Source organism: Echinops telfairi, unplaced genomic scaffold (assembly GCF_000313985.2).
Source record: "Echinops telfairi isolate 266 unplaced genomic scaffold, ASM31398v2 ScPeMD7_7469;HRSCAF=8507_0, whole genome shotgun sequence".
NCBI lineage: Eukaryota > Metazoa > Chordata > Mammalia > Afrosoricida > Tenrecidae > Echinops > Echinops telfairi.
Genome location: NW_022111372.1, coordinates 53,734,470 through 53,744,558, shown reverse-complemented (window position 1 = coordinate 53,744,558; position 10,089 = coordinate 53,734,470). Strand labels below are relative to the sequence as shown.

Sequence of the window (10,089 nt, the reverse complement as noted above, 5' to 3'; positions counted from 1 at the left end):
TTTCACCCTCTGAACACCAGGAAGGGGAACGTCCTCTCTTGATAGGCTTCGGGGTGCGATCCAGTGAGATCATCTATCTAGTACCCACTGGAGCACCTGGTGAGCGTAGGATGTTAGCTCCTTGACAGCTCCTCACTAAAAGCCACAAGAAGGTGGTGATGACTTAGGCTGCTAACTGCAAGGCCAGCAGATTTCAAGCACCAGGCGCTCCTCTGGAGAAAGCTGGGGCTTTCTCCTCTCATGAAGAGTTACGGCCTCGGAAAGCCACAGGGGCAGCTCTCCCATGTCCGATAGGGCTGCTATGAGTCGGCATGGGCATGATGGCAGCTAGGTTTGGGAGTCTGGGAGAATGCCTCAAAGTGTGTTGGAATGCTTCTCTTTGGGTGTGGCAGTAGACCAAGGGGCTGGAAAGATCTGGGGACAGGGCTTGGCATCTGTCTGGTGTGGGTCTCCTAGACAGCGCTGTCGCGCCTCAGGCTTGTGCCAGGGGATTGGAGTTGGGCAGGGTCACCAGCATGCCAAGGGGCAGTGGGGGAGGCCAGAGTGGAGATGGTCCACCCAGAGATGCTTCATCACCCATTCACATCGATCATCAGCAAGCCCCATAGAGGAACGTCTGCTGAGAAGGAGAGGTCACAAGGGACAGTGATACAGGGTGACACCAGGGGTCCTGGTGCAGAGGAAATAGTTAAACCGAATCCACCCCTGGTGACACACAGACTCGGACAGTCACAGCCATGGCCATGGCGCCACCAAGTTTCAGTTACCACTTTAGCTTGGCCATGGATGGCACTTCTGCATCAGCCATCTTGGTGTGTTGCTGACAGTTGGGTGTGGTGAGCATAATGGGTTAGAGCCATTGCATAGAGAGGCACATTGAGGCCCCTCTCAGTTCAGGGGTGATCCAGGCCCACTGTGTCAGCCTGGTCTGTGTGGTCCTAGATCGTTGGAGGGGTGACAGGCATGGAAGCAAAGGGACCAGACTTCCACTGGGATGCATGCGCGTGCTACGAAGAATCAAGAAGCCAGTGCGTGAAAATGATAGGTGTTTAGTGGGTATTTTCCCTCTTAGGTTCCCAGTGTCATTTTTGCCTAAAGCAACCATTTTGAATAAAATGTGAACTCTAACAGAAGCAGGCAATATGATGTAGGGTCAGGCAGCTGGGCTTTTGAGTTCAGTAGGACAAAGCCCCAATCCTTCTCCTGCCCCTGGCTTCTGCAGAGGTATTCTCATCGGTCAAACAGGCACACCAATACTTCCTACCAATGTGAAATGGTGGGATGCATGCAGGCACTCTGCGCGGGCTCACGGAGTTAGGGCCTGTAATTTTTTGGACATATGCCACCAGCCAGGCCCCTCCTGGGTGCTTTCCACACACTCACTCATTCACACTTACAGTAGCCAATGGGTGGTAGCCATCTGCACCAAGCTGTTTTGAAGACAAGTAAGCGGAGGATTGTAGAAGACACAGAACTTTCCCAGGGTCACCAGTGAGTAAGAGGCTGGACTGAGCTTCCCTCCAGCCTAGCCAGTCTCCCTGCTCCACTGCTGTTTGGTGCTGGGGAAATGTGGAGGTGTGGTCCAGGCTGGGCAGGATGTACAGAGACTGGGATCCCCCTACACTTCCCACTCAAGTCCTATTGTCAGGCTCTTTGGGGCCAAGCCAGGAACAAGGCGCCTGGTGGCCTAATTCTGTCTCTGGTGGTTCCGGCTGCCACATCCAAAAGATGAATGGCTGTCGGGCACTTCTACATTATCTCTGCATAGTTTTATTTCCCCGGTGTGAGTGCTTCGACTGCTCTGGGGTTTCCAGGGTTTGCAATCTCCATAAAGGGCTGTTGACTGGGTGTTGTGGTGCTGGGCGGCGGCAGAATACAGATGTTGGTGAGGGTCTTGTTTCCAATGTAATGAGGGTCCTTCACCAGCAGCACCCTGGCTTAGCAGGCCCTGGCTGGATCCTTGCTAATCTCCACTCTTGTCCTATCTCCTGAGGTTCAGGCATCAGTAGGGACATGTCCTCTTAGAACATGGCTATAGTGCACATCACGCGTAGCATCTTCATTCTACTCCTGCATGCACATGGTGCGCCTGGACGGGGAGATGATGTGTATTTCCTGCTAGAGCAGAAATTAGGTCTGAAGGATTTAGAATCAGATTCCAGAGCTCCAATCTGCCTCCACCACTTGAATAACCTTGTGGCTGCAGACCCATTCTGGAAGGCCCCAGTGCCTGGGTTTCACCATTGTGAGGTGGGGGTATTAATGAGCCTGTGCACAATCTTTGGGCTTGTTGTCAGGAGAGACCAGTCCCTGGGGAAGGACATCCTGCTTGGCAAAGTCCAGGGGCAGTGAAAGAGGAAGGCCCTCAATGAGGTGGACTGACCCAGTGGCTGCCACGATGGGCTCAAACGTAAGGACACTTGTGAGGCTGGCGCAGGCCCTGGCCGCATTGTGCTCTGTTGTCCCCAGGTTCGCTATGAGTGGGAACTGACTGGGTGACAACAACATGAGGCTCTCACAGGGTGAAGCACTTAGGACAAAATCACTTAGCCAAACTCACTGCCATTGAGTCAATGCCGACTCACATTGACCCCACAAGACAGGTAAAACGGTACCTGTGTTTATGGGAGTAGAAAGCCTCACCTTTCGCTCTGGGAGTACCTGGTGGCTTTAAACTGTCGACCTTGCAGTTAACAGCCCACCAACTAGTTACTATGCCACCCAAGTCCACTTGGACCAAGGCTTCCACATTATCAGACGGTAAGTGATTGCTCTCTGGGGTCCCTGGGGGTGGGGTTACACACAGTGACGCTCATGAAGGCTGGCTGATAAGCAGGGGGCTCAAACCCACTCAAGGGCCCTTGGAAGAAAGGCCTGGTGATCTGCCTCTGAAAGGTCACCACCTCTGAGAACCCCATGGATAGTTCTCTTCACACACAAGGTCACTGTGAGTTAGAAATGAACCAGGCAGCATCTGACAGCAGAGGCATTATCAGTGTAGGAGTCCCTGCGTGGGACAGATGGTTACGGTGCATGGCAGCTAACCAACAAGGCTGAGCATGCCCACAGGCACCCAGGAAGCGGTCTGGCGATCTACTACTGAAAAATCAACCATCGACCAAGAACCTGATGGAGCACAGTCCTATTCCGACCAGTATGTAGTCACCATGCATTGGGACGGAATTGAGGACAACGGGTAGACGGTCAGCAGCTTACAGGCAGTGCATCCTTTAGCCACCAAGCCAATTCCCACAGAGCAGACATTCGTCCCCACTCCACAGATGAGAACACAAGGGCTTAGAGAGCTGCAGTCTCTCCACCAGGGTCACACAGCTGGTCAGAGGCAAGGGCAGCATGGGGACTGTGTTGGAGTGGGGCCCCAGAGGGAACTGCAGGAACATTTCTGGAAGGGAGGGTGTAATCCCTCCCCCACACCAGACAAGTTTCTCACCTCCCTCTGGGTGCTCCCTCTGGGGCCAACAAATCATTCTTCCCGAAGCCGCCTGAAGTGCTCCAGCTGACCTTACCCAGTGGTTTCCACCCAGTGGACTCCAACCTCCCCGGGCCGGCCACTGCCAGGCTGCGGAACAGTTGGAGGAGTTCTGGAGACTCATGGCAGGTCGTGTTTTGTGCCCAAAATGAGGAAGGGGGTGTGGGCTAGGGGATGTGGGATGTGTGTTACTGTCCCTCCTACCCTGTACTAGATCATGAGCTAGAAGCTGGGACCACAGAGACAAAGTACAGTCCCTACCTCACAGCACACACATATCAGGACTTTGGAGACCAAGTGCCAAGTGATGGGGGAGTGCTCACAGGGCTGCAAGACCAGGGAAGGGAGCACGGGGGACAGCCTGTGGGGAGCTGGGGTTTGGAGACTGAGTAAGGGTTCACCAAGAGCAGTGGGGAGGACTGAAAAGGTATAAAGAAGCAACACAGGTAGAAAAATGGCAGTATTCCCAAATAATTGGTGCTTTGGAGGTATGTAAGGAGGAATGCAGTAATAAAATGGATAAATGAAGGAGCTGATATTTGTAAAACATCTTCCAGGGTCTGTGGGAGGGCTTTATATGAGTCTCCTAAGGCTTACAATCTAGGTAACTTCAAACAATAGACATGTATTCTCAAGGACTTCTGGAGGGCAGAAGTTCAAGGTCAAGGCGTTGGAAGTGCTGTATCTGAAGGCTCCGGGGGAAGACCCTTCTTCAGCCAGCTTCTGGTGGCTCCAGCCATCTCTTGGCTTGTGGCTGCATCCATTCCCACCTCTGCCTTCCTCTTCACCATCCCACCTCCTCTTCCATCTCTCGTCTCCTCTGTAGGTCTTCATAAGGCCTCTTTTATTGGCTTTAGGGCCCGCCTGCATCATCCAGAAAGTGCCCTGCTGCCATAGTGGTTATGAGTTGGGCCATTAACTGCAAGCTCAGCAGTTCCAAACTCCCATCAGATCCTCCGGAGAAAGATGGGGCTTTCCAGTCTTGTAAAGAGTTACAGTCTCTGAAACTCACAGGGGCAGCTCTACCCTGTCTTACAGGACTGCCGAGTCGGCATGCACTTGAGGGCAGTGATTTCGGAGACTTGCATGATGCAGGGCATCTTATTTTACCTTTTCCTTTCCCCTCCCTTCCCGGAGGCTCTGTCCCAGGGTCCTGTGTGGTCCTCGGTTTATAATTATTTTCAAGTTCTTTGCTGGTCCGTTGTCTGATTCCCTCCACTACTGGGGGCTCCTTGTGGCAAGAACTGCACCGTCATATCAGGCTCCAGGGCCCTTTGAGGACATGGGCTGAGTGAAAGGACCAGGGAATGAGTGGGGGAACAGGTAGGTAGGTGGGGAACAGGGAGGGCGTTTAATGTGGTGAGGATCACTGCGCTAAGGAAACACTCAAATCCAATATCGGAGAACTAACAAGTTGTTTATTTCTAGTCCCACGCTGTTAAATTCAAGAGGTGAAACCAAGGGTTTTAGAACATCTCTGAGGACGGAGGTTATATAAACCGAGTCAATAAATATCGATGTGGAGGCAGGCTTTCTTGTGCGCTGGGCTCTGGAGGGAAGTGGGGGTTCTCTGCCCGGAGCTTGGAGCCACCCCTTCATGGAGATTAAACCAGCAGGGGTGGGGCGGGGGGGGGGGGGGGGGGGGGGGGGGGGGGGGGGGGGGGAGCAGGGAGGTGATTCTCACTCCCCATACCCACCTGGAGGGGAGAGGGAACTCTGAGCAGTCCTCCTCTGGCCGGACCAAGTCAGCGAGCTCGGGGAAGAAGGCTGCGGGTCGCCTGAATTCAGGAAAGTGCAGGCTGTGGGTGTGATGCCCTTCCTCCACAGAGAACAAAGCAAGCCCCACGCAAAGCGGAACAACCCCCCGCTGGTCAGGTGACTCTCCCCGCTGACGACACCCACGTGTCAAGAGCAGGGCTGCATTTCATGGTGTTCTCAGTGGCTGGTTTTTCAAAAGTAGATCACCAGGCCTTTCTTCCAAGGCTCTGCGGCGTGTGGGCTCGAACCTCTGAGCAACCCACCGCCCAGGGACTCCACTCACCTCCTAGACCTTTTCAAATGGCTGACTCCTTCCCGCCACGGCTCACCCCTACCCGCTCCTCCAGCTGCCATTAAATAGACTTCCGCTCTCAGCAGCAAGCCTGCAGGACAGAGCGCAACTGCTGCGCGGGATTCCCTGGGCTCTGCATCCCTATGAAGTCGCTCTCCCATGTGGCTGCTGGTGCTTCCGCTGCTTTTCAGCCCACAGCTGACCACTGTTACCACTGTGCCAGGAAGGCTCCTTTCCACAGGTCACCCAATGCATCGCTGGCCCCTAGCCTCGTCCCCCACACACCTCACCCGTGCTGCCAGAGACCTTGCTCCAAAGCATCTTCCTGATCGTGTGTTTTCCCTCTCAAAGCCTTCAGGGGCTCCCTGTTGTTGCCTTTGGGCTTCATCAAGTCCAAGTTCCCGAGACTGCTCCTTTATTAAACCTGGTATCTTCCCACCCACCTGGCCCCCACCCTCCATCCCCGCCCAGGTCCCCGCCCTCTGGGCCCACCTTTGCAAACCCTGTCCTGTTTCTAGACTCAGCCCTCTTCTCTCCAGCTTCTATTGAATGGCAGGGTGAGTTCTTTGCCCAGGACGTTCACGCTCCTCCTCCTGCGACATCCTTTATTCTTCTAAAGAGTCACCCTCTGTTGTCACCTCCCCTGGCCTTGCCACGGAGTTCCAGCAGCGCCAAGGTCCCGCCCCTGAGCTTGAATGAGGACTGGCAGGGCTGCAGTTGGCTGGGTTACATCAGGAGAAAATAGTCCCTGATGGCTACAAAGAGGTTGGGAGGCCTGAGCAGGGCAGGAGCAGCTAGGGGCGCAGAGGCTGAACAACCCCCCAGGGATAGACTTGGGTGGGGGGAGGAGGGAAGCAGCAGGAGAGGAACTTTCTGAAGTCGGACAGGAAAGTACTGCGCCCCCAGCGGCCGTTGGAAACGCCACGTGAAGAGAAGTGCTCTTTGGCAGCCCACTTCGAGTGGTGCCGGGACACGGGCACACTGCCATGCCTCTGCCTGCCCTTACGGGGCCCTTGGTGCCTTTTTTTGCCCCGCCGCTGCCCTCTGGAGCTGCATCATTGCTGTTAAATGCCGCGGACTCGGTTCTGACCCATTGCAACCTTATTTATGTGCACCAGCCTAGGGGAACACCGGCCGGCTCTCTGTGCCATCTTCCCAATTGTTTCCACGTTCGATACCATGGTTTCAGCTGTGTGTCCATCTATCCCGCATATGGATGGCCTTCCTCTTGTTGGCTGACACTTTTACTTTATGAAATTAGATGTCCTTCTCCAGGGACTGGGTTCTTCCAGCAACAGGTCCGGAGTTCCTGAGATGAAGTCTGGCCAGTCTCGAATCCAAGGGAGCATGCTCACTGTACTTCTTCCAAGGTCGCTCCGTGTGTTGATATAATTTGAAGGCAGCATGGGTGGGTAGGTTCTGCTGCTCAGGATATGGAGGGATGTGGGGGAGGAGAGGAAGGCCGGGAGGACATGATGGCAAGAGCTTTGATCTCAGTGGAGGCAGAGGTGGACTTGACCTTTCCTGGCATGGAGAAGACGCAGCCGGAGCAGGGAGGAGAGGAGCGGCTCAGCGCCCCATGTTGTGTTTCGGGCGTCTATTAGATGCCAAGTGGAGGAGAAATAAGCAGTTGGAAATCATTGGAGTTTGTAATTAAGCAGTGGGGGTGGGGCTGGAAGGCAGTAAACATCTTAACTAATGGCTTAATGATCACACCCCCCTCTCTGCACACACACCTCCAGTTAGCTGGAACAGTAAAACGAGGGTGGGTTTACATGGAGGGGGGGGGTCCAGGGGACCTCAAGAGTAGCCCACAGAAGCAGGAAGCTGTGGCCTACAAAGTGCGCCTGCTCTAGGTCACACTGACAGCCAGCGACCGAGCCAAGGCCAAGCCTGTTCTTCAGCCCCCAGACCCGACACTGTCTAACGGATCTTCTGTCTCTGCTCTCTGTCCGTGGGTGGGAAGCAGCAGGTTGTGGCTGATGCATCTCCATTCTGTCTCCCCGCAGGTCACCATCCTGGTCAGCCTGGCCCTCGCTTTCCTCGCCTGCATCGTGTTCCTGGTGGTTTATAAAGCCTTCACCTATGACCACAGCTGCCCGGAAGGATTCGTCTATAAGGTAAGGGGCTTGCGCCAGGTTGAGTGACTCAGGCCACTGTCAGTTTGCCTTGGAGGGCTTGCTAATGCCTCTTGTTCCTTAGCATCTATGGGCATGGCAGCCTCCCCACAGTTTGTTTGAAATGTAGCATGTAGGAGGCCCTGGCAGTTATAAATGCTTAAGCGCTGGGCTACTAACCAAAAAGTTGTTGGTTCGACTCCATGGCAGTGGGTTTTGAGAGGCACCTTGGAAGAAAGGTCTGGCCATCTGCTCTGGAAAAGCCACGGATGAGGACATGGGGTGGAGTGATTCTGCTCTGCAATACCTGGGCTTGGTTTAGGTTTTATGTGTCTGATTAAGCTTTTATGAAGGATAAATCCACCCAGAACATTTTTTCTTAAAGAAAGGCCTCATGATCTACTTCTAAAAGATCACCCACACACCCCCAAAACAAAAACAAAACCCCAAACTCTTCGCCACTGATTTGACATGAACTCAGTGATCTTATAAGAACTTCCCCCGTGGGTGTCAAAGACTGTAACTCTTTACAGGAGTAGAAGCCCCATCTCTCTCCCAAGGAGCAGATGGTGGTTGTGAACTGCTGACTTTCAGTTAGCAGCCCAACACATAACCACTATGCTACCAGCACTCCCCCTGAAAGATCACAACCATTTACAATCCCACGGAGCCACCCATGTCTACTCAGGCACACACAGGGCTGCCATCAGTTGGAATCAACTTGACCAGAAGAAATTCTCTTGATAAGAATCAAATACACCCTCAGTCTCAATGGCTTAGCACAATCGAGGTGTATTTATCTCCTTATTACTCACTCACTCACTCACTCACTCACTCACTCACTGTTGCCCAGGGCTGATGCCACTGACTGACTTTAGGTCCTTCAGGACCCCGGGCTCTTCAATTCCGGGGTTCTGCTTTCTTTCAGGGAAAGTTTGCCCAACTACAGCACCACTGACATCCTTCATTGGAAGGGGGGTGGGGCGTGGGGCGGTGCCTGTACATTGTGGGATGCTTAGCAGTGTCCCCAGCCCTTTCCTACTGCAGAGCGATAGCATCCCGACTGCTGGTCCCAAGTTGTAACCAACAGTGTCTCCCGACTTGCCAGCTGTCCCCTGGTGGTGACTATCACTACTCTAGGGCCTGGGAGCCAGGAGCAGCCCCCAGTAGGCAGTCGATGGGCAAAGACAAGATGTGGTCACCTCTTATCACTTCAGAACAGATGGAGTGGTCATCTTTCACTTCCATTCCACTGGCCACTGAGCCCCATAATCCCTGCCAAGAGGGATGGGAAGTGTAGTCCCTGTCCCGGGCAGGTGCCCTCGCACAATGGTTCCACGTGGTGGGAGAACAGTAAAAGCTGGTTGGCCAGCTGGCCATCTCCACTACATCTGGCCAGCCTTCCATCACAAGTCAACTGCTTTACTTGCAATTCCGAATTTACTCCTCACCTTGGAGGCTGTGTTAGCCGGGAAGGGACCTGAGGCTCAGAGGAGAGATGCGACTTATTCTAGGGCCATTGACTTAAATTGGGCTCCTTAGAAGCAGAGCCAGCGATGGAGAGTCTCATGCCAGTGATTGATGGACAGAGAGCCCTCAGGAGGATCCTGGGAGAGAGGGAAGCAGGATGGGCCAGAGAAGAAGCATCGGGGCCACTTGGGCATATATGAAGGCCAGCCTGACCCTGTCCTGTAGCCCGAAGAACAGCCCAGGGCCACCTGCCTTGAAGCAAGGGGCTTTCAGATTTTCTTGCCCAGCATCTCCCAGTCTTTAGCTTTTGGCATCCCTGGGAGAGAGATGACACAACCTGTAAATCATGTCTCAGGGAGGTGGCTCCCTGTGGCTGCAGGCAATGCCCAGGGAAGTAATTGGGGATTAGCAAATAAGCCTGATAACGAGCTTCTAGTTTGGTACCCAGAGCATCCCCCACAGCCAGGGAACAGAGACGCTTGGCTTTGAATCAGTATCAAGACCAGATTCTTCTCTTCCAGGGTCAAATAAGTGCAGGTGTGATGATGGTGCTGATGTCGGGGAAGGCGTGGCCCCCAGGTGACAGGCTGTGGCTCCCAGGCAGACCCGCTGCTCTGCAGGGGAGGCTGCTGAATTCCCGCTGACTCTCTCTCCTTCTTCCCCAGCACAAGCGCTGCATCCCGGCCTCCCTGGATGCGTACTACTCATCCCAGGACCCCAACTCCAGAAGCCGCTTCTACACGGTCATCAGCCACTACAGTGTGGCCAAGCAGAGCACCGCCCGGGCCATCGGGCCGTGGCTGTCCGCGGCCGCTGTCATCCACGAGCCCAAGCCGCCCAAGACCCAGGGCCACTAGAGGTCTACCCCAGCCAGAATGGGGGCGGAGAGGGGTCCCCTGGTTGGCTGAACCAAGTTCCAGTTACAAGACAACACTGTACTCCTGGGATGTGGGGGAGGGGGA

General features: G+C 54.3%; 1 protein-coding gene across 1 annotated transcript in view; it reads left to right on the top strand.

The window, feature by feature from the left end:
* NSG2 (neuronal vesicle trafficking associated 2) overlaps positions 1-10,076 on the top strand; it is a 63,823-nt gene extending 53,747 nt beyond the window's left edge. Inside the window, exons 4-5 of the mRNA XM_004696798.3 lie at positions 7,550-7,660; positions 9,793-10,076. Coding sequence (XP_004696855.1) covers positions 7,550-7,660; positions 9,793-9,984 — 303 coding nt within the window. The 3' untranslated portion in view covers positions 9,985-10,076. The remainder of the gene's footprint in view (positions 1-7,549; positions 7,661-9,792) is intronic.
* The last annotated feature ends 13 nt before the right edge of the window (positions 10,077-10,089 follow it).